The 24,958-nt window shown below is 43.9% G+C and overlaps 1 protein-coding gene across 4 annotated transcripts in view; it reads left to right on the top strand.

Annotated features, from left to right (window-relative positions):
* The window catches only part of LOC133485933 (probable phospholipid-transporting ATPase IIA), a 71,309-nt gene that overhangs the window by 41,999 nt on the left and 4,352 nt on the right, over window positions 1-24,958 (top strand). For 3 of the 4 annotated variants that reach the window (XM_061790370.1, XM_061790359.1, XM_061790348.1), the window contains 12 exons: window positions 3,156-3,317; window positions 3,639-3,731; window positions 5,127-5,210; window positions 6,932-7,102; window positions 7,797-7,895; window positions 9,700-9,789; window positions 10,853-10,997; window positions 18,253-18,317; window positions 18,746-18,901; window positions 22,969-23,033; window positions 23,140-23,248; window positions 23,334-23,391. In XM_061790370.1, the coding sequence (XP_061646354.1) occupies window positions 3,156-3,317; window positions 3,639-3,731; window positions 5,127-5,210; window positions 6,932-7,102; window positions 7,797-7,895; window positions 9,700-9,789; window positions 10,853-10,997; window positions 18,253-18,317; window positions 18,746-18,901; window positions 22,969-23,033; window positions 23,140-23,248; window positions 23,334-23,391 (1,297 nt within the window). The remainder of the gene's footprint in view (window positions 1-3,155; window positions 3,318-3,638; window positions 3,732-5,126; window positions 5,211-6,931; window positions 7,103-7,796; window positions 7,896-9,699; window positions 9,790-10,852; window positions 10,998-18,252; window positions 18,318-18,745; window positions 18,902-22,968; window positions 23,034-23,139; window positions 23,249-23,333; window positions 23,392-24,958) is intronic. The other variant, XR_009790859.1, reaches the window with a different exon arrangement.

Genomic DNA, 24,958 nt, shown 5'->3' with positions numbered 1-24,958 from the left:
AGAGAAATGGCACTGCACATCACCCTAAAAACACCATACCAACAATGATGTCTGGAGGTGAGAACATGATGGTATGGGGCTGCTTTTCAGCAAATGGTACTGGTAAATTTTGCATTATTGAAGAAAGGATGAATGGGCAAATCTACCGAGACATTCTTGACAAAAATCTGCTGCCATTTACGAGGATGATGAAAATGAAACGAGGGTGGACATTTCAGCAGGATAATGATCCAAAACATACTGCCGAGGAAACTCACAATTAGTTCCAAAGAAAAAAAGAAAAACTGCTATAATGCCCCAGCCTATCACCTGACTTGAATCCAATCGGAAATCTATGGGAAGAACAAGGTTCATAAAAGAAGCCCACGGAATCTACAATATTTGAAGACTGGTTGTGTGGAGGAATGGGCCAAAATCACACCAGTGTAATGCATCCGACTAGTTTCTCCATACAGGAGGCATCTTGAAGCTGTCATTGCAAACAAAGGCTTTTGTACAAAGTATGAAATAAGTACCAGTTGGCGTGTTCAATACTTTTTTGCTGTGTCATTTCACATTATTACACACACCATATTTTCTGATCTTATTTGTTCTACTTTTTTGTATGTATGGATTACTTGGGTTGTTCCCAACATCTGGTGAAATTTTCATGTCAATGGCACCTTGGGAAATATATTTAATGAGAAAAATGCTGACGTGTTAAATCAACCGCTGTATGTGTGTGTGTGTGTGTTGTAGCATATATTGGTCAAATAAAATGTCATTAATTTAGGAGAGAAGAATATCGTTAATCGTAATTTTAAGTTTAATTGTTAAAATCAAACTAATGTCTCGGAAAGGGCACCACGTCACTTTTTATAAGATCTGATTTTTGTTCATGTCAATGTGAACTGTAAAAATCATATATATATTTTTTTCCCCCCAGTTTGGCATATCTGATTTTTTTTCATGTCAGTGCGAACAGTACAATTCAGAATTCTTTTCATATACGACCCAGGCCTCTTTCATATGTGGGTATAAATCAGATATGAATCCGACACGAGTGCAATATGCATGCTCACGGTGCGCTCATCTGACCTATACATAATCAGATGGCCACAAACAACAATTGTTCGACAAAACAGACACGCGACAAAAGCAAACGGCAGACAAAGAAGCAGAAAACAGTCAGCGGTGAAAATAAAATGCTTTAGAACTGAAAAAATACAAGAAAATGTTTGCTCCGGTTGCACAAAAACCTAGAAATTACCACAGATGCATCATGACAAGAAGTATGCGAGGGGCCGTATTTACTGCTGTCTTCACAGCGTCTCGTGTTTGTGTGCATGCACAATGTGACGTCCTGTTTTGTGGACATGCGTGTGACGTCACGGACGTATTCCATCCCCAGTTAAAGCCGCATTTGTTTTTGTAATGTGAGTAAGAAATAGAAATCTAGGATAGAATTTTAAAAAATCTGAATTTAGCATTGTGCCCTGCAGTGTAAATGTAGCCTAATATTGGTATTTTTCTGAGGCGCTGTCTCTTTCCTGTAATTACTACTTTCGTTGTTAGGTTCCATGTAACAAGTAGATGCTTGTACTTACATATTCGTTTGTAACCATTATACTCAACCTGTGTGGTCCATCTTTAAAAGCTGACATATTTAAATAAGAATGATGTGAATGAATGGAAGTTCTAAGTGATCTGATCACTAATGTCACAATTCATAACCAAATCACTAGGCTTCGATCCTCCATTTTGCAAGTTTACACGTATTATGAGTTGGAATGTCGAATGTTATATTTTCAATGCGCTAGTATACTACCCAATAAAAACATAACATGGAAAATGACTAACTAGAGATAAGAAATATTTTCTTAAAGGCTTAAATAATATGGTATAAAAACACTAAATAAGAAATAATAATTAAAACTTATCGTATTATATCATGAATATATGGGGCCTGACAGTGCCACCACAACCTGGCTCATGGTGGCTCTAGGGCCAGTACTGAAAAAAGCTTAATGTGAGAGCCTGTATAGGCTCCAGCTCACCCGCCATCCTAATAAGGACAGGTGATGTATAAAACGGAGGGATAGTCTAAACTAGGCATCATCTGGAAGTGGGCCATGGCAAAACATTTAGAAGGAGTGGGATCTGTTAAAAAACAATGTATTCAGAAATTGTCGATGGTAATACAGTTAACCTCCACATCTTCGCGTTTTGGCATTCGCTGATACATTTTGTGAATTTATCCTCTTTTATTCGCTGAAAATTTTACCTATTTGCTGGTTTTGTGCTCAAGCCATTTCTAATGTAAAAATACTGCTTGGCTGCCATCTTGGGGCCAACGCACTATCAAGTCAGGTGTGGAGCCTTGTCTAATTGCTCTGTCTAATCCAAAAAGTGCTTTGCTACTGTCTTGTGGCAATTATAGGCAATTACAAAGCTTTTTGGGTGGGTGTCAATTACTTACAGATTTTCACTATTCGTGGCAGTGCTCGTTCCCTCTCCCCTGCAAATATCGGAGGAACGCTGTATTATATTGATAACTTTCGAATGATTTAACTTTTATCATGTAACATTATAGATGTATATCATTTATTAAAGTTTGTATTATCACATTCAACGGGTGTTCACTGTTAATAAGTGACATCACACCACTTGCTAGAGTTTTTTTAATTTTATTATTGCCAATGCTAATAAATGTCAGACTCAATGCGTTTTCATATAATGTCAACTGTGTTGTTTTGTGCCATGGTACGTATTTGTCCTCTCTACCATTAGGCCTGTCACACAATGGTTGATTGATTGGTTGTTTGATGCAACCTCTGGTCTGCAAGTTATTGATTAATTCATCTCCCCTATTTTATTTTTTTTTTTCAGTAATGGAAGTGATTGGCTGCCTCTATCCTTGAGAGACTGCCAAACATTTTTTTTTATTCTCAAAGATTCTCCTGTATATTTTCAATCAATAGTGTTGAGTGCTCCAAACGCTCCTGGCATTGATTAATGCTGAATTTGACTGAAATTTCATGGAAAATAGTCAGACTGTGGATCCTGTTCTCTTCATAATTCAAGTCAAGGAGCATTGATGGCACAATGGCATTCAGACCAAACAGTCTTTTCTCAGTCCAATCTGATTCAGGCTCTTTCCCACTCGCTGTCTGCAGGTGTCGCTGGTGCAGTGGACAGAGAGCGTTGGCCTGACGCTAGTGGGGAGAGACCAGTCTTCCATGCAACTCAGGACCCCTAATGGTCAAATAATGAATTTCAGCATCCTGCAGATTTTCCCCTTCACGTATGAGAGCAAGAGGATGGGCATCATTGTGCGAGTGAGTGCCAATATGCTTGTTGTTGTTCCATGAATGTTTCCTGAATGCAAGTTCAGAAACAGACGAAGGCTTCAGTGTCAATTTGGGCTGTGTCTGTTGCTAGGAGACACATTGGGACTTGCTTATGAAGAAAATAAAAGACAGATAAATATGAGTTCATGCATTTTGACTGGGGACAGAGGGAGGACTTATAATTTGCATTTAGGTCAGATGTCTGTTTTTATTTTTTTTTGGCTCATACACAGGTAGCATATTTGGCTTCCTGTGATAGTAGTTTGAAAGAATTTTGAACTATCCATGACTGCATGAGTTCCTTTTCAGGATGAATCAACTGGAGAGATCACGTTCTACATGAAGGGTGCTGATGTGGTGATGGCCGGTATCGTCCAGTATAATGATTGGCTGGAAGAAGAGGTAGTCACTTTTTTGTTATTTTTGGCATTCATAGTTTTCACAACGGTGGCCGACTGGTTAGTACCTCTACCTCACACTTCTGAGGACTCGGGTTCAAATCCGGCCTCGCCTGTGTGGAGTTTGTATGTTCTCCCCCGTGCCTGCGTGGGCTTTCTACGGGTACTCCAGTTTCCTCCCACATCCCAAAAACATGCATGGTAGGTTAATTGAAGACTCCAGCCGCGAAGAAGAAGTGGCGAAAAACAACGAAGAAGCGGCGTAAACCAACGAAGAAGAACGCGCACGAAGACATGCTTGTGCCCAACGGCGGCTGTGGCGAACAAAAGTGTGCCTTAACTTTGTTAAAATGACTGACCAGTCGCCACAGTGCAACACTTGGAAGAACATTACATTGTGCAAAGGAGGTTTTCACGATATGTAGCGATCCGAGCCTCAGCCTACACCGCGCGGAGCTTCAGTGAAGTCTACTCTCAGTCAATTGGGTGAGGGAAACAATAAAATATGTCTATGCCAACATTGAGACAGCTAACAAGGTAAATGGTTGCTTGCACCTTTGCACTGATGGTTTTGAGCATTTATTTTAGTCTTCAAACCAACGTAAGTGGCGATGACAAAAAAAAAAAAATGCCCAAAATGTTTGTGACAAAATGCTGAATTCCGGCACGTACCCTTCAAAATAAAAGGCTTCAACCTTAAAAAAGGAAGTTAAAACTTGCACATATAAACCATTTGACATGATGAAACATCCATCCCATCCATTTTCTGAGCCGCTTCTCCTCACTTGGGTCGCGGGCGTGCTGGAGCCTATCCCAGCTGTCATCGGGCAGGAGGCGGGGTACACCCTGAACTGGTTGCCAGCCAATCGCAGGGCACATACATACAAACAACCATCCGCACTCACATTCACGCCTACGGGCAATTTAGAGTCTCCAATTAATGCATGTTTTTGGGATGTGGGAGGAAACCGGAGTGCCCGGAGAAAACCCACGCAGGCACGGGGAGAACATGCAAACTCCACACAGGCGGGGCCAGGGATTGAACCCTGGTCCTCAGAACTGTGAGGCTGACGCTCTAACCAGTCGGGTGCCGTGTGTGTGTGTGTGTGTGTGTGTGTGTGTGTGTGTGTCTGTCTTTATTTATTTTAGCATTTAAAAAAAAAAAATCATGTAGCACTTCTACATATTGGCATATTAGCTATTACAGAAAACATTTTTGGGGCGTTAATTTAGGGCACCTGTGGCATAAAACCTTGCTTTGGGTGGTGGTTCCATAAATTTGTTAAGCACTAGTATCATGTCACAGCTGTAAGGTTGTTTGAAATGTTTAAAAAAGACTTTCCACTGTAGTTGAATTGAGGTGGGAAATAATGTCTGAATCCTGTTGATTGTTTTCTAGTGTGGGAACATGGCGAGAGAAGGTCTCCGGGTCCTGGTTGTCTCCAAGAAGTCCCTGACTGAGGAGCAGTATCAGGATTTTGAGGTAGGTTTGTGAGTTTTAAACACTGATTCTCCGCAGTTCAGTTTTGTCTGGTCCAAACCTAGCCTCCAAGTTGCATTCTTCCGCTCCTCAAGCCAAGTCTTTAAAATCAGACAATTAACATGAATAAACACGGTGTCAATTTTGACTGTTTGTTGACATTGGAATGAAATTTTGGTGCCTAAACACACAAACATTTTAAAATAAGTGGCTGCTGTTGGAAACAACATCATTATTGTTTCTGTGTAAAACATGCAAATAGATGTTTGCGAAAATGGACAGGCAGATGCATGTTACATTTTCAGTGTACACATGCGTTACAACCAAAACAACAGTGGTGGACTGCAACACCGTTGTTTATTTCACTTCTTCAACAACATTGAAACTTAGCTCAAATATATTCATATATTCCGATGTGTTTGGATAAAACCTGGGAGGACAAGCAGTTGGTCCGCATCTGCAAATTGTTTCTTTACAAAATGACAGCGCTAACTACTGTCCTGGCATGTGTATCACAGTGTATTCAGTCAATGAAGGCACGTCTCTGTAAATTATAATTTTTTTTTTTAAAAAATTGGGGGGAAAAGTTTTTAAAAATGACAATAAGCACTCTTTACAAGGTCATCATTGTTGAGCAACCCCATATAACAAGAAATCCATTTCCACATGAACACCGTTGTGTTTTGGCCTTTGATCCACACACACAAACCGCTTTTTAGGTCCCTGATAACTGAATTTTTAGGAAAACAATTTTTTTTTCGTGGACACAGCCTAAAACAAGCTTAGAAGTCAATGTCTCCCATTACAGCAATGTAGTAGTAAAGATGATTCTTGTCCACAAAATGCAATGCGGCTATACTGTGAAAGTCAGGCCACTCGTCGATGCTGTGATGTTGTAATGACACAGTTCCCTTCTTCTTGCCGAAGCATACCGGCAAACAAGTGATTTAGTGGACACGGCTAAATGAGGATGCTTGTTACTCCGAATTATGTTGCAAAGTATCAATTTTGATTGTCATTAGCACAAGCTTGCTCGCCTGCCTTTTTTGTTCAACTCATGCATAGCTATGGGGCTCTATCGATAATGTGCTTGTATAATTTTAGACACAAGAACCTACTTTTCAAAAGTTTATGGCCCCAAAATGCGAACATAGTGCGCAACACAACAAAAATGAATAGTTTTCTTTTGAAACGATTGCCATGGCAACAGCAGCTCAAAATACAAATATTACATTTTTGTTCTGGGATGTTCAGTCCGAATACATACAATTGTTGCTGGGTGATTAGATTAACCTTTGAACCCCCTTGTCACCCCACTCCCCCACTCATTGTTCGAGAAGGGCGGGGTCGCTCCCCCGCCGGCTTCAGTAACTGAACTGTATAATTGTGTGTTTGAGCTGGTGGGCAGTAGTGAGTCACAAACACACACATTTTGTGTTTCCTGTATGAGTCACCGGGAGATTGTTTTTGCGTTATCTCATTGGTGACCCAGGAGCTGCAGTGGCAAAAAGACAAGCATTAACACACTTGTTGAAGCAGCATTGGAGACTGCTTGAAAGAACAAGCTTTCAGTTTGTTTTGAATGTTTTCTCAGTTCAGCCAACTGTCTGCATTTGTTTTTTATGCATCTCATGTCTGCGCCTCATACTTCGGACAATCTCTTTTCTCCTGTAGCTAACCCCCAAAAAATCACTTTACCCGTCTTGACCCTTCACTCCTTCCAGGCACGCTACGTCCAGGCCAAGCTCAGCGTGCACGACCGCTCCCTTAAGGTTGCCACTGTGATTGAAAGTCTGGAAATGGAGATGGAGCTCCTGTGTTTGACTGGCGTGGAGGATCAGCTACAGGCCGACGTCAGGCCCACCCTGGAGATCCTTCGCAATGCAGGCATCAAGGTGGATGACCTCTCAAGATAAACTATACAACATCAAAACGGCAAACTAAAACTGCACGCTTTACCGTATTACCGTAAGGCCTTAAGGCCTTTATTTAATCAGCTGGCGTGATTATGGGGTTTTACCTTGTATAAATGTATTTTTGTAACGTTAAATCATAAAATTATCATTATTATTATTATCAATAGTGTTATTATATGTATTTTCTAATTTTACAAATAAAAATACAAACTACAGTGTATCAAATAATTTTAGTATGAATCCATAGTAATCGCTAACGTACCTTCTCCCCTTCCAGAGAGGACATCTGATCATTCAGTTTTTTTTTTTTTTATTATTATTCCCTAATTCGGTCAATGTTGAAGTTTTTAGCATTTTCTTTTTTTGGTCTTGAATGCTCCGCAATGCATACAGCAGTAAATTCCATTTAAACTCCATACTGTACCTCAGCTGTACAGATGCCATGGCTCTTCAAGCAGTTTATGCTGTGGAAATGACCAGTTCAATTTGTTGCAGTTATAAAGTGCTGGCTTTAAATTTTGATCTTAAAAGTGTTTTGACTTTTATCGTCTTTCAAGGTGTATCAGCCTTGAAAGAATGTGTTGCTGTTGATTCAGTTTGAAGCTTTGTATGACAAAAAAATGACATAATCATGCAAATATGTGCTACATGTTGTGGTTTGCTTCCTGCAAAGGTTTGGATGCTGACAGGAGACAAGCTGGAAACGGCCACATGTACCGCTAAGAACGCCCACCTGATCACCCGTAACCAGGACATCCATATCTTCAGACCAGTAAGTGTGCACATTCTGCTAGCGCGGGGGTCCGTGGGTCATTCTGGGTCAGACGTCAACCCTCGGCCCCCTCCTAGGCCCGTTAGCAAGCGCTTGGCTGCTTGCGCAGGCCTAACCAGCATCCACAAAGCATCAATCACTCCCCACTTGTGAACGCTTCCAAGCCACTGTCATAGAGAACAAACTGAAGGAGAAAACGAGCAAAGCACTCCCGCCGGGAACATGCCGAGGCCTCGTTTCCCTAATTTGTTTTTCAGCCTTCGGGCTTTGATGGTCCCCTTGCAGCGCTACGTCTGGCACCGAGCCACCTCAGAGAGCAGGCCGGCCACTTAAGGTTACCGTTTGCGTACAACCGTGCTTACTGGAAGAGAATAACAATGGTTGGCACGCCTTGAAAACCTGAGTCCCAGTGGGCACTGTGGGAGTGCTGACTGGGCCTGCGACACGCACATCTGGATTAGTTTCCTGGTCGCCACCAAAGTCCTGATGCGCGCTGACGTCTAAGGAGTCATTGGCTGGCGGATGTTCTGGCCTGGAGAGTAACTCTTCATGACAGATTAACTCCACGGTCTGTCAAGAATGAATTTCTACTCTTTTTTGTCTCAGTTGGAAGCTGACACAGTTTCCTTGGTCAAACTGTCCAAAGTCCAGTTTGTGAAGAATTTAAATAGATTTTAAATAAAAATCAAGTCCAGAGAATGTGTTTGCTTTTGGTGTTTTTGCAAAATGCCCTCTTTTTTTTGTTATTGTCTGCAAGCAAAGTCAAAATTCCACAATGTTTATTTAATAGTTTTAAAATCTATCACCTGTTATCATTTTGGCAGCACAGCGGAATTTGCGGTTCACTCGTCTGCCTCCGTTGAAATACCTCTGTATGTAGTTTGTATGCATGACAAAAACATATATGTTAAGTTCATTGAAGACTCTAAATCGTCAACAGGTGCTAATGTGAGTGTGAAAAGTTGTTTGTCTTCATGTGCGCTGCGATTGAAGAGTAACCAGTCCAGATTGTACGCCGCCTCTTGCCCAAAGTCAGCAGAGATAGGCTCCAGGAACCAGTGACCCTAATAGGGAGAAGATATTTTTTTTTTTTATCAACACTCTGCTCAAAGGTTTTAAACATGACATTTTCTGACTGTTAATACGGTATATTTTGTTACTTATAAATTACTATATTTAATTGGAAAACAAATTTATTTATGAATCATTTGGGTTTTTTTTTTGGTTTTGTTTTTTGTTTTGTTTTGTTTTTGTTTTTGTCACCGCAAACCAATCTTGCCCAAAATTCTTTAAATGTTTAGGGATTAAGTTTTATGTCAGAGCAAGAATTGTAATCATTTTGAGTGACTGGAGGTTAGTTAGGAAGCTAAGGTCAGTACTCTACCTGGTACAAGCTTAAATCACAGATTGATTTAAAATTATTTGACACAATAAGGCTGAGGTAGTTGAAATCAATAGATTATTGTGTTACGCAAACTATTATTGTTTATTTTAATTGTACAATAAAGATGTGATTAAAAAAGAAAAACATCCAAGCTTACACCCAAAATTACAAAATTGTAAATTTCTAGACTCACTGACAAACCCTTAAACAAATTCTAAGATGTGTCGGGTACAACAGCAAGGACTGGTGGAAACAACCCCCCGTCGACACCCCTCCCCCCGTCGACAAACAGATGTCGGTCCGTGTAACACTGTATGTACTAGCATGAACCGGTCAGTGGCAGAAAAAAGGTTGTGGACCACTGGTTTAGAGTATGCGTGCGCTCAAGTGCAGTTGTTAATGTGGTCGTCATCATGACAGGTGACCACGCGAGGAGAGGCCCATCTGGAACTCAACGCTTTCAGGAGGAAACATGACTGTGCCCTGGTCATATCAGGGGACTCACTCGAGGTAATCAAATTTCTTGTCGTCGAGCCAACACACCTGAATAATATGGTTAGAAAGGGATTTATTGAAGCATACATACAGTATAAACAGCAAATTGAAGACTGAGTGAGAAAATCAAAGGTTTTATTGGGAAGTAGACTATAAGAAGCAGGTAAACTAGGATGAACTTGGCCAGTATCTGTCTTCATACAGCAGACTTACCAAAACAGCGTGCATTTTATTTTCAATAGAAATAAAACCCTTAACAAAACAGACAGTGACCATGTTTGAATTTCAATAGAAGTGTACAGCACATTCAAAATGCACATTGAATCGCTATTCACCTCGCCAACAGTTTGGTGCCACCTGGGTAGTTTACATATTCTTGGAGGGGTGGTCGGGGTCAGTCTGCAGACCTGCAAATGTTTTACTAATGTTTACATCAAGGTACTCTTTGTCACTCAGAACTATGAAAAAAAAAGTCTGGAAAAAATAAAATTAAGTTACCAGGTGTTAAAAAAATGCAAATCCCCCAACCCTCTCATATACTGTCATCTAGCATAAGACAAATAAATGCCTCCCTCGAATGGCAGGTGACCTTTTCCAGTGAGGGGAGGAAAAGTGAAAAAAAAAAACTGGAAGTAACCGTAATAATCTCAGTTCATAAACGCTATTGTTCACGGATATTAAATCATTAATTACCGAGCACGTTTGAACTCTACGAACCAAAAACAGCAGACTTTACCTCTAAAGTTAGTGCATGCGTTGGTGTTTTTTGCCACTAATAAAATGTTCTTAAGGTTTGCAGTTACAGTATGAGTTTGTGACATAATAGGTCTATTGGAAAAGGGCTCGAGTACCACCTATGCTAGCAGAGGTAGAGAAACCTTTGCCAATTTGATTCCTCTCCTGTGCATGTATGATAGCACAACAAAAGGAGTCCAATTAAATGTCTTAGTTGAGTTGTGATGGCAGCTCCACTATACCATTCATATAACTTACTGTCACTGTAAAGCTGTCACGGTAACGTGTCTGACAGTACTAACGTACAGTATGAGACACAGACCGTCTGTTCACTCCGCTGCAGGTTTGTCTGAAATACTACGAATACGAGTTCATGGAACTGGCGTGTCAATGTCCCGCTGTGGTCTGCTGCCGCTGCGCCCCCACCCAGAAGGCCCAGATCATCCGGCTGCTACAGGAGCGGACGGGCAAGCTCACCTGTGCTGTAGGTGCGTAGCAAACAAAATTGGACAAGCTTATATGAGCTAACGTGGTTTCCAGATTTTGGTATGTTACAACATTATTCCTTCATTCCTTCATTACTTTTCCATAACACTTATCCTCATTAGGGTCTAAATTCATTTCTTTTCCTCACAATTCTACACTCAACGGTCTGTCTGTCTTCTATTTTGAAAATGTGAAGCACTGTAGATTCCTGCTACTTGCGAATCATACATTTCACAAAAAAACTCAGCATGTGGTTGACAGATGCCCATCCTAACATCAATGCACCAAAATGTATTGGGCTCATCCTTGGCTAGTGCCATCCCCTCCAATAAATTAAAGTTTAATTAATTAATTAAAAAGTACTTTATTAATAAATCATCTACAAACCCCAATTCCAATGAAGTTGGGACATTGTATAAAACTTAAACAAAAACAGAATACAATGATATGCAAATCCTTTTGAACATATATTCAATTGAATACACTACAAAGACAAGATATGTAATGTTCAAAATGATAAACAATTGTTTTTTGTTTTTTGCAATTATTCTCTTGATTTGATGACTGGAACATGTTCCAAAAAAGCTGGGACAGGGGCAACCAAAGACTCGGAAAGTTGAGGAATGTTCAAAAAACACCTACTTGGAACATTCTACATTCCATTCAACATGTTAATTGGAAACAGGTGAGTGTCATGATTGGGTATAAAAGAAGCATCTCCGAAAGGCTCCGTTCTTCACAAGCGAGGATGGGGTGAGGTTCACTTCTCTCTGAACAACTGCGTGAGCAAATAGTCCAACAGTTTACGAACAACGTTTCTCAACGTACAATTACAAAGAATATAGGGATTTCATCATCTACGGTCCATAATATTGTCAGAAGATTTAGAGAATCTGGAGAAATCTCTGCACGTAAGTGGCAAGGCTGAAAGCCAACATTGGATGCCTGTTACCTTCAAACCCTCAGACGACACTGCATTAGAACCCTACATCATTTTGTAAAGGATATTGCCATGTGGGCTCAGGAACACTTCAGAAAACCATTGTCAGTTAAAACAGCTCAACGCTACATCTACAAATGCAAGTTAAAACTCGACAATGCCCAGCAAAAGCCATATATCAACAACACCCACAAATGCCTCCAACTTCTCCGGGCCCGAGCTCATCTGTGATGGACTGATGCAAAGTGGAAATGTATGCTGTGGTCTGACGAGTCCACATTTCAAATTGTTTTTGGAAATCGTGGCCATCATGTCCTCCGGGCCAAAGAGGAAAAGGACCATTATGCATTTTTATCAGCGCAAAGTTCAAAAGCCAGCATCTGTGATGACATGGGGGTGTGTTGGTGCCCATGGCATAGGTAAATTGAACATCTGTAGAGACACCATTAATACTGAAAGGTACATACAGGTTTTGGAGCAACATTTGCTGCCATCCAAGCAACATGTTTTTCAATGACGTCCCTGCTTAATTCAGCAAGACAATGCTAAGCCACATTCTATAGTAAAAGAGTGTCAGAATCAGAATGATCTTTATTTGCCAAGTATGTCAAAAACACACAAGGAATTTGTCTCCTGTAATTGGAGCTGCTCGAGTACGACAACAGACAGCCATTTTGACAAAATATACTTTTGAGACATAAAAACACACTATGGAGAGTCACTGAGCAATGAAAGGTTACCGGTAATGCTGATAACATGACAGTTGTGCAAATGATACAGATTCCTCTAGCAATTTAGAGCAGTTTGAAATTACTGATAAGAGAAAAAAATCTGTGACAGTAAAAATTGTGAAAATGGTGCAGAGTCTGCAATAATCTGGAACAGTGACAGTTGTGCAAATAGTGTCGATTAGTTCTCAAGCACATGAGTGACCAGTATTGGTCAACAACAGAAATGCAAATAGTGCAGAGTTGTCATGGTCTGTGTTTTGGTTTGGGTTGTGTTTAGTTTTGTTCAATGTTTTCCTGTGTTCCATGTTTGTCGTGTGCTCATTAGGTTGTTGTGTCCACCTGTTCTCGTCTACTTTGTCGACCAATCAGCTCTCTCTAGCCACTCGTCTTGTCCAGGTGTTCCTCGTTGTCTCGTCAATTTGTTTGTATTTAGTTCCCTGGTTTCTTTCAGTTCTCGTCGGTTCATTGTCGTTGTCACATGTCTTGCCATGTCATTGTCGCTCAGGTATTTCACCAGTCATGTCTTGTTTCTTGTTTTGGGTTCACTCAAGTGTTTCTTTGTTACTTTGTGTTTAGATTTTGGACTTTGTTAATTTAGCATTTAGACTTTTTCATGATCTTTGTTTTCCTTTGTTTTTTGGAATTAAATATTATTATTTTGAGATTCCCGCACTCCTGCCTTGCCTCCCTGCTTCCCTGCAATTGGGTCCACCATGATCTTGCCTTGCATTCCTCGCCGTCGCCCTAACCATGTTCTTGACAGAATGAACCGACCAGAACAAGACCCAGCGGGAAGAACATGGCGTCACCCTGGACGCCACCAAACTGCCTCCCACCGTCCTCAGCCTGCCATCCATACCTACCCTCCTCCAGTAAGCCCTATCATTCAGTCTTTTCTGTCCTTTTCCTCGGGTCCCCCCACTTGTCCTAGTTATTCACCATGCCCTACTATTGTACATCCACATGTTTCTTTAGATTCAGATTTTTCTGATTGTGAAGATGGCCCTGATTTAGTTAACCTCCTGTCGGATTCTGACTCTGACACAGATTTAGATTTTTCTGGTTCCTTCCCTAGTTTATCCTGTCCTCGTCAGTTTTTGTCACGTTTCCACGTTTCCAACCCCAGTGAGTCCAAATCCTTTCCCTCTAACCTTTTCTTGGGCACCCGTTTGGCCATCTACCCGGGACCGCCGCGTGGTGGCCAACGGAGGCGCCCAAGTAAAGGTCAAATTTTGCCCCCTCGTTTTTCCCCCCCCTGTTCACAAATCACTTGATTTTTCACCTGTTCCCACACGTTGTTCCACGGCTCCAATTAAGTCACGTCTAGTCAAACCTGCCCCCAAGCCATGTTCAGTACCAGCCATTTTTCCTAGTTCACCTTCCCGAGACCTTGTGCACTCTTCCACTCCCGTACCCTCTACTCCCACACCTCAATGGCGGCAGGCTGAGGAAGCGACTGCAGCTCCCGTTCCGGCTCCTCGGCAGCTGCGCCAGGCTCCCGCACCGGCGGCGCTCGTCCAGCGGCCGCCACCCATCCTTGCTCCGGCGGCGCTCGTCCAGCGGCCGCCATCCGACCATGTTCCGGCGGCGCTCGTCCAGAAGCCGCCACCCGTCCTTGCTCCGGCGGCGCTCGTCCAGCGGCCGCCACCCGTCCTTGCTCCGGCGGCGCTCGTCCAGCGGCCGCCACCCGACCATGTTCCGGCGGCACTCGTCCAGCGGCCGCCACCCGTCCTTGCTCCGGCGGCGCTCGTCCAGCGGCCGCCATCCGACCATGTTCCGGCGGCGCTCGTCCAGCGGCCGCCACCCGTCCTTGCTCCGGCGGCGCTCGTCCAGCGGCCGCCACCCGTCCTTGCTCCGGCGGCGCTCGTCCAGCGGCCGCCACCCGACCATGTTCCGGCGGCACTCGTCCAGCGGCCGCCACCCGTCCTTGCTCCGGCGGTGCTCATCCAGCGGCCGCCACCCGTCCTTGCTCCGGCGGCGCTCGTCCAGCGGCCGCCACCCGTCCTTGCTCCGGCGGCGCTCGTCCAGCGGCCGCCACCCGTCCTTGCTCCGGCGGCGCTCGTCCAGCGGCCGCCACCCGTCCTTGCTCCGGCGGCGCTCGTCCAGCGGCCGCCACCCGTCCTTGCTCCGGCGGCGCTCGTCCAGCGGCCGCCACCCGACCATGTTCCGGCGGCACTCGTCCAGCGGCCGCCACCCGTCCTTGCTCCGGCGCCGTTCGTCCAGCGGCCGCCACCCGTCCTTGTTCCGGCGGCGCTCGTCCAGCGGCCGCCACCCGACCCTGCTCCGGCGGCGCTCGTCCAGCGGCCGCCATCCGACCACGTTCCGGCGGCGCTCGTCCAGCGGCCGCCATCCGACCACGTTCCGGCGGCGCTCGTCCAGCGGCCGCCACCCGACCACGCGCCCGCGGCGCTCGTCCAGCGGCCGCCACCCGACCACGCGCCCGCGGCATTGAGACTACTACAGGGAGTGTACGAATAATGTAGAAGTGTCCCGACAGAGATGTGACAATGATCTCAAGACAAAATTGGCAGCATTTTACAATGGAATTGCAGGAAGTTAATGGCAAAAAGGTAAGAAGCTGTTGGAATGTCTGCTCTTTTTTTAATTTGCATTGATCAATAGCGCCTACCAGGTGGAAGGAGCTGGAAGAGGTGGTGACCAGGATGTGGAGGGTCCAAGAGGATTTTGCATGCTCTTGTCTTAGTTCTGGCAGTGTGCAAGTCCTCAAGGGTGGGTAGGGGGCTACTGACGATTTTTTCGGCAGTCCTGATTGTCCATTGCAGTCGGAGTTTGTCCTTTTTTGTGGCAGCACCAAACCAGACTGTGATGGATGAACACAGGACTGATTTGATGACTGTTGTGTAAAGCTGCCTCAACAGCTCCTGCGGGAGCCCGTGCTTCCTCAGAAGCCGCAGGAAGTACATCCTCTGCTGGGCCTTTTTGAGAATGGAGTTGATGATGATCTCCCACTTCAGGTCCTGAGAGATGGTCTCGACGGTTGACACAGGGCAGTTGGACAGTGTGAGGAGCACCTGTGGCTAAGGATGTTTCCTGAAGTCCACGATCATCTCTATCTTGAGCGTGTTCAGCTCCAGGTTGTGTTGGCCGCACCAAAGCTCCTGCCGCTCCACTTCCAGGTCGTTATGCAGACTCATCACTGTCTTTGATGAGGCAGATGACGGTGGTGTCGTCTGCAAATTTCAGGTGTTTGACAGCCAGGTGCGTTGAGGTGCAGTGGTTTGTGTAGAGAGAGAAGAGCAGGGGAGAGAGGACAGATCCTTGGGGCGCCCTTGTGCTAATGGGACGTGTAGATGAGGTGGTCTCCCCCAGCCTCACCTGCTGTGTCTTGCCCATCAGGAAGCTGTAAATCCACTGGCAGATGGCAGGCGAGACGCTGAGCTAGAGAAGCTTGGAGGAGAGGAGTTCTTGAATGCAGAGCTGAAGCCTGTACCTGTGCCATCCAGGTGTTTTAGGATGAAGTGCAGTCCCATGTTGACAGCGTCATCTACAGAGCTGTTTAGTCGGTAGGCAAACTGCAGGGGTCCTATGACGCTCTAGATGTGGTTCAGCACGAGGCGTTCAAAGGACTTCATGACCACAGATGTCAGGACGACTGGCCTGTAGTCATTTAGACCCAAGATTGCAGGTTTCTTGGGGACTGGGATGATGGTGGAGCATTTGAAACAAAGTGGTACTTCATACAGTTCCAGAGATCTATTGAAGATTTGTGTGAAAACTGGAGTGAGCTGGTCCATGCAGTCTTTGAGGCAGGATGGGGACACAAGGTCTGGACCTGCTGCTTTGTTGATCATTTGTTGGTTGAAGATACGTCTCACATCCTTTTCGTGGATTGTCAACGCAGAAGGGGGAGTCAGAGGTGCGATGATGGTCGGTGGTCCGGCCTGGTGGGTGTGGGGTGTGAAAGTGTCCTTTTCAAATCTGCAGTAGAAGGTGTTCAAGTCATCAGCTAGTCCTTTATTGTTCTCCACTTGGAGGGATGGTCGCTTGTAGTTGGTTGGCGATTGCAATGCTCCCCAGACTGACTTAGAGTTGTTAGCAGTAAACTGTTTTTCCAGCTTTTCTGAATAATTTGTCTTTGCGACGTTAATTTCCTTTGACAGCTGGTTTCTATGACGATTGTACAGGGATCTCTCCTCACTTTGATACGTGTCCTCTTTAGCCTGGCGAAGTTGCTGAAGTTTGGCAGTGAACCACAGCTTGTTATTGAATCTGCCAAATATCTTTGTTGTTTTTTTATTACTGCATGGTATTTTGCCATTTCATTGTGCATTTTAGTTGAGGGTACGAGACTAACTGATCCATCCAATTTAATTGCACGCTTCCGTCAGGGCTACCATAGTATTAGGAGAACAAAATGGAAGCACTTGACACAGTGCAGTGTGTTGATTGGGAAATGGAGAATGCCCACTTCCAGTGTGGGGAAAAACCATGGTTGTCTTTTTCTTGTAATAAAAAGCCACTTGTCAAGAAGAAAAATGTCCTCAATTGTTGTCCTTTGTTTAATATTTGTGTTTCTTCGTTTGTTTGTTTGAATTTGAGTTTGAGTTTGCATTGATCGGTAGGTAGGCGCTACCGATCAATGCAAACTAGAACTAGCAGACATTCCAACAGCTTCTTCCCTCTTGCAGTCAACTTTTTAAACACTTGACCTACAATTCCATTGCAACATGCTGGCAATTTTTTGTCTTTGTCTTGAGTTCATTGTCACATTTATGTCGGCCCAATTATATATTACTCGTGCACTCACTGTAGTAGTCTCACCACGCTGCACTATTTGCATATCTGTTGTTGACCAATACTAGCCACTCATGCCAGAGTAGCATCTGCTCCATTTGGACACTGACTGAGGAGTATCTGAAACATTTGCACAATCAACATTGTCCTGGAGTATCGTACTACTCGCTTGAAGTCTCGGCGCCCTTTGCACAATGGTCATTGTACCGGACTATTGTAATATTAGTCACTCGAACTGCTCTAAGTGCTAGAAGACTGCATCTTTTTGCACAATTGTCCAAAAAAAACAAAAAATAATAATAATGTATCGGCATTACCAGACAACTAGCAACCCTTTATTGCTCAGTGACTGTTTTTCTCAATGTCTTTATGTCTCAAAAGTGTTCTCTGTCAATTGACTGTCTGTTGTTGTACTAGAGCAGCTCCAATTACCGGAGACAAATTCCTTGTGTTTTTTGGACATACTTGGCAAATAAAGATGATTCGGATTCTGATTGATTACACTGTGTCGCCACATTATGATTTCACGCTATTCACGTACAGTAGCTGATGCAGTGATCCCCCATGCTGCCGACACACACAAGACACACCAGGATTTACTCTTCCAAACTGATACTGGTGAAGTGAATTGACACAGATCACGCTCACAGATTAGAGTATGTTTTTACATGTAGCGAATTTTGTTAGCCTGTGAAACACAGATGCTTTCATCAAACATGACATCTTATTCTCTGTGGTAGGGACTCTGATCTCAAATTAAAGGCGTATCTTGTGTATTGGAGCGCTGTCGATGTGAATCCTGACACCTCTATGGCTTTTGTTTTCTCTTAGGAGACGGAGGAAACGATGTCAGCATGATCCAGGAAGCCGACTGTGGCGTGGGAGTGGAGGGAAAAGTGAGACTCGCACCGACCAAACCGCTCTCACAGCTCGCCTTTCCTGTCAAAACCCTCCGCGCGTGCACATAATATGGAGTCATGTGCACACGCAGGAGTCCTTTTGCAGTGTCAAAGTGGCAGACTACATAACAGGAACACTACAGTACTCCTACTGTCTGATGTGATTTTTTTTTTCCTGTTAAAAATCTCTTAACGGCAGTGTTATGAATTCCATACTTGAATTTTGTACACAGAATTTGTAGGTTTTATTGCTGAGGTTAGACTCTTCCATGTTTCTAACCTGCAACAAGTTTGTTTTTTATGTTTTTTTAATGACTGTTTTATGAGCACAAAAAGGATACATTGTTTTACAGTATGATCCACTTGGCGGCGCCTCAGGTGGACAGAGTCCTCACTTGCCTGCATGTGTTCCCTGTGTTTGACAGGAAGGCAAACAGGCCTCGCTGGCCGCAGACTTCTCTGTGACTCAATTCAAACATTTGGGTCGTCTCCTAATGGTTCACGGACGGAACAGCTACAAGAGGTCTGCAGCCCTCAGTCAGTTTGTCATCCACAGGAGCCTTTGCATCAGCACCATGCAGGTATGAACCCCCCTCATTGTCAACATCCGTGCTATTAGAATGATACCTTTGAATGCAGCTATCCCTTTTGGACAACACTTATGCTCATTAGAGTCACGGGTGAGCTAGAGCCTATCCTAGTTGACTTTGAATGGGAAGTGGGATACACCATGGACTGGTCGCCAACCAATAGACAATGTGCACATATAGACAAACAAGCATTCAAGTCAAGTTTATTTATAAAGCCCATAATCACAAAAAGCTCTCAAAGAGCTTCACAGGCCCACAATTCACAAACATCAACAACAAACCCTGGTCTTGAGGCAACGAAAAAAAATCCTTTTTGGAAAAGAAATAAATAAATAAAGAAGAAACCTAGAGAAGGGATTGCAGCTGGAGGGATCTCCCTTCCACGATGATCAGGCTGCAATGAATGCCCAGTGGGTAACATTTAACACATGATACGATGCTGTACAATGTACAGGTGAGCTGGAACTTATTTCAGCTGACTTTGGGCAAGAAAGAGGTACACCCAGGACTGGTGGGCAGTCAGTCATAGTGTGCATATAGACAAGCAACCATTCACACTCTCACCTATGGGAAATTTAGACTCCTCAATTAACCTAGCATGCATGCAGTTGGTGTGCATAAGTGTCGTCTTACTTACAAATTAACATCACCAACTACTGGCCCGGTATGTCAGTGTCCAGTCATTATTTGCTATTTTGAAAAACACACAAATTATTATTTAAATTATTTTACTTGTGCGCTATTACTGTAAAGGTACCATTGGTGTGAATGCTTTAAATATTATTTCAAATGACTGAAAATAAAGATTTTAAAACTTTAATGTTTTTAATGATGTCATCATTGGATTGGATTCTTACTAAAATTTCATCCTTGAGAGAATATAAACCCTGACCTGGAAAAAATGGATAAACCCAAGGCAATGATAGTGTAACTTCCTTTGCGCCTTAAATATAACTTCAAACTGCCAAGGATCACAAACGCTCCATCAATTTTCTTCTGCTTATCTGGTGTCGTGTTGCAGCGGCAGCAACCTAAGCAGAGAAGCCCAGACCTCCCTCTCCCCATCCACTTCGTCCAGCTCTTCCGGGGGTATCTGTAGGCGTTCCCAGGCCAGCCGGGGGACATAGTCACTCCAACGTGTCCAGGGTCTTCCCCGGTGCCTCCTCCTGGTGGGATTATAGTCGTCCCTTATCGTAGTGGAGAGCCTTGTGTGTCCCAATGATCCTAGGAGATAATTTGTCTGGGGCTTAATGCACCTGGTAGAATCACCCATGGCAAACAGGTCCGAGGTGAGGGACCAGACAATGTACAGCTCAGAGCCCCCTATGATGATTACAATAGATGGACGTGGGTCACCGGGGCCCCCCTCTGGAGCCAGGCCTGGAGGTGGGGCTCGAAGGGGAGCGCCTGGTGCCTGGGCCTACACCCATGGGGCCCGGCCGGGAACGGCCCAAACAGACAATGTGGATCCTCCTTCTCATGGGCTCAGCACCTGTGGGAGGGGCCAAGGAGGTCGGGTGCATAGAGAGCTGGGTGGCGGCTAAAGGCAACGACCTTGGCGGTCCGATGCTCAGCTGCAGAAGCTGCCTCTTGGGACGTGGAATGTCATGTGTCATGTTGACTTGAGACCGCAAACGAGTTGAGACGGAAGGAACAGCACCTCTGGTGGTTGCAACCAAGCAGTGCACTCAATTTTCCCTCAGTTGCTTCAAGAAAGGTTTCACTAACACTTAAGTCAGCACCATTGTCAGAATTCTTCATGATCAAGTAAGCAAAATCAAAATAATTTATCTACTTCATACACAAAATAGAAACAGCTGTAGCCAGATGAGCTACCACTGCTCAAATGTGTTTGTTTTGTCAGTTTCATATCATCCATCCATTTTCTGAGCCACTTGTCCTCACAAGGGTCGCGGGAGTGCTGGAGCTTATCCCATCTGTCATCGGGCAGGAGGTGGGGTACACCCTGAACTGGTTGCCAGCCAATCGCAGGGCACATACAAACAAACAACCATTTGCACTCACATTCACACCTTCGGGCAATTTAGAGTTGTCAATCAACCTACCATGCATGTTTTTTGGGATGTGGGAGGAAACCGGAGTGCCCGGAGAAAACCCACACAGGCACGGGGAGAACATGCAAACTCCACACAGGCGGGGCTGGGGATCGAACCCCGCCCCTCAGAACTGTGAGGCTGACGCTCTAACCAGTCGGTCACCGTGCCGCCCAGTTTCATTCCTCAAAAAAAAGACAAAATCACACTTACATACACAAGAATAATCATCTGATGTGGGGCAGGAAGCCATGGTCATGAGTCAGAGCGCCCCCATGTCACCGCTACCGTGTCCCAGTCCAACCTTGGGGCCCACCACGAAGGGCGAGCCTGTGACTCACTGCCTCAGTGGGGAGTGGGGGAGCCTCCTCCACATGTCTGGACAACCACAACCACAGCTGGAAGCAGTCCTGCGTGGCGCTTGACAGCTCAATGCTGCATCCGCCATGCCAACGCCGCACGCCGAAATTAGTTGCAGGGGCTTGGCGGTCCAAGTGCTGCATTTCAGCCAAGAATATTCACGTGGAAGATTCAGCCTCTTGTTCAGTTTCGAGATTTGTGTCCTTTGAGAACTGGCCTAGCATGCACGCTGTTTTCGGCTATTGCGTGGGCGACCAGCATTAGTCCTCCCTACCCTCCCCTACTACATAAGAACTTGAGAAAAATATCTGATCAAGTGACAAAATCTGTTTGCTATGTTTATTGACAACCCATCTTTAAGTGGCTAATGTTAGGTTTTGCTAGACTAATACATATTGCTAACTTATAAATGGGAAATAAATTACCATTTTGCTCCAGACTGAGAGGAATGAGATTGATTCTCAAGTAGGTCAGTGTCTTCTGGCTCAGTTTGGATTTTGGCTCCGGTGTCTCGAACATGTAGTGATGTGCATTGATAAAGTTGCTACACAAAGTAGTATCCATTTTTCAGGTTCTACTGTAGTAGCTGCGATTGGCTGGCGACCAGTTTGCAGGATGTACGCTGCCTCTCGCCTGAAGTCAGCACACCCGTGAGCCTCGTGAGGATAAGCAGTTGAGAATGGATAGATGGAAGGACGGACGGATGAATGGATACTGTAGTAGTATTTGATTGACACTTGAGCGAAGCGTGCATTCAGCACATTCAGTGGACACGTTCACCATGTTACAGAGCAGAGACAACTGATTATTTTTCACAATTTTGGAGCCTCATTTTCTTAGCTCGATAATTTTTTTAATTATTAAAATGTGGCAAGGTTGTACCAACACAATTTGCTGAGACATTTATTTTTGTTTTACAGGGACTTGAGTTACGAATATTTCTTTGTTCATCTAGCTATGCCAGTGACGTACAGGTATAGCGACAGGCAGAACATTGAAATGCTCTTCAATAAACCTGCTTATCCACCTGTTGCCATTCATATGACAGAATAAGATTTCAACCTGGATCAGTACATTTTTGAGTAAATTGAGACAAGATCATCATTATTTCATTATTCATACTTTTCGTGACGTTGTTTTGGTGGTGCGCCATGAGATTTTAAAATGGGTGCCTTGGCTCAATAAAGGTTGGGAAACACTGCTCTACATCCACACTAATGGTGTTTATCCACATTAATCTACATCCTCGGGCTGTACCAAAGGGCTTACTGTATATTCCAAAGCAACATCCATTCTTCCATTTTCTATAGTGCTTGTCCTCATTATAGTCATAGCTGAGCTGGAGCCTGTCCCAGCTGACTTTGGGCAAGAGCCAGGGTACACTCTGGACTGGTCGTCAGCCAGTCAGAGGGCACATACATATACTGTAGACAAACAACCATTCACGCTCACATTCACACCTATGGGCCTTTAAGAGTCTTCAATGAGCCTAACTTGCCTCAATATCAACAATCAGAAATTGAGAAATGTTATAAGAATGACTTGTGTTAGTGAACTGATGGTAAAGTGGAGTTGCTGAATGTCACACTTGACAACCAGACAATATTGTTCTGAAACAACAACTGCCTTCTTCTGTTGCTATAGGCCGTCTTCTCATCTGTCTTCTATTTTGCTTCAGTGCCACTCTACCAAGGATTCCTCATTATTGGGTGAGAGCACATATGGCCGCCATGTTTCTTCATGTTTCAACATGCACCAGTGGGCCTGTCCTCACGCTTAACATGAAACATCACGATCATGTTCTACATGTTTCAGCTACTCCTCCATCTACACAATGTTCCCTGTCTTCTCCCTGGTGTTGGACAAAGATGTTAAATCCGAGGTGGCCATGTTATATCCAGAGTTATACAAAGACCTGTTGAAGGTATTTAACGAATGGTCACATACATGTAACATTTACGATAACACCAAAACCGACGTAAATATTTTTACATCTTTTCTTCCTACAGGGTAGACCGCTATCCTTTAAGACGTTTCTAATATGGGTTTTAATAAGTATTTATCAAGGTAAGAACTCACTAAGGCAGAATGTCATTATTTCACTTAGTGTACCAGTTTGATCTTCGACCCCTTCTGCCACAAGCATGTTGAGTCGCATCTTAATAAACTGTGAGTGTTCTTACAGTTAAAAAATAAATGCAGTGGACTCACTGAACATCTTCGATCTTAGCCTTGTTCGGTTTGGGAATATGTGTCTATGCCTCTTTCTGCAATCACCGTAATTTCTAATGTAGGGTTGGGAACGACAAACCGATGCGGCTGGATATCTGTTCGTAAAAGCGAGAGATGCGACTATATCTGTAGCAAACTCCGTTATCGATGCAAAATCCGCCAGTAATCCTGAGATACATCGTTGTAGGGCTGTGGACAGGGTATCGTGAGGCTAGGAATCGGTTCCCTGAAGGTTTATGGTTTTCATCTGTGTAAAACAAGCGCGAGAGGTCTCGCTCTGTCCTTCGCAGGTAACGTTATGTTTACAACCCAACGCAGCAGTGCTGGATACTAGCGAGGTTACTAGTTTAACAAAATTTCTCCGTAGCGTCACTATTTCAACATCAAATAGCTGTTCAGTAGTTAAGCTACTTTCGTGGTCACGGCGATAGCAAAGTAACGTTCCCCCAGGAGTTGTAAACATTGAAAGCGATGTCACGTTACGTACCTTATCACAAGTCTGCCCTATACACCAGGGCAGTGAAATGTGCGCCGCGGATTGTAAACATGCAGACAAAATGGCAAAGGTAGGTACATCTCGGCAATTTCCTTGGGCTGTAACTCAGCAAACTAATGCTTCTTCTCGAGTCCTCGCGGTCCACTTATACGTTCGTGTTGGTACTGTGTGACCCTAAAAAGAAACTTCTGAGAAGACACACAGCCAGACACGAAACTGTTGCAACAATCGCCAGTTGAACTCAGCTAGTCATTACGACTTAAAAGTTCAAAAAGTCAGTCAGCACTCAGCAAGCAGGAAAAAAAAAAAAAAAAAAAGCAGCATGTGTGTGAAGTGGTGGTCCTAGCTTGAATGGCACGGTGTGCGAGACCCCCATGGCTCTTTAAATATTGTTTATGCAGAGTTTGAGAAGAGAAAATCTTCCAAATTAATTGTTGTATTGTTGTGGTCTATTTAAATACTTAAAAATATTTTTTTTTTCTTCCCGTGCCATAAAGCAACAATCCTAAGTGTTAAGTGGTCTTTTACTGTACATGTTTGAAAATAAAGTTAGACAAATGTCATTTAATAGAATTGGATTAAGTCAAGTCAAGGTTCTTTATGATTAGCACATGTGCAAATGTTAACGATCAAATTTTTTCTGCACCGTATCGCTCCCATACTGAATTGAATCGTAACAAATCATTACACCCGTAAAGATATAGTTTTTGAATCGAATCGATACCTCTGTATCTAGATATGTATCGAATCGGCCTCGTGCCAGAGATTCCCAACCCTAGTATGTAAATGTTTTTCCCGCAAAATTAATGCAAATTCTATAGAGCGCATTATACGTATACTCACCGGAGATGCATTTAATTTATTGACAAACTCCATCTTCTTTTGCTAGCTGTGTTGGATCTGAGC

The sequence above is a fragment of the Phyllopteryx taeniolatus genome, chromosome 1 (assembly GCF_024500385.1).
Source record: "Phyllopteryx taeniolatus isolate TA_2022b chromosome 1, UOR_Ptae_1.2, whole genome shotgun sequence".
Lineage (NCBI taxonomy): Eukaryota > Metazoa > Chordata > Actinopteri > Syngnathiformes > Syngnathidae > Phyllopteryx > Phyllopteryx taeniolatus.
Note: the sequence above shows the minus strand (reverse complement) of the source record. Positions and strands in the feature narration are given on the sequence as shown.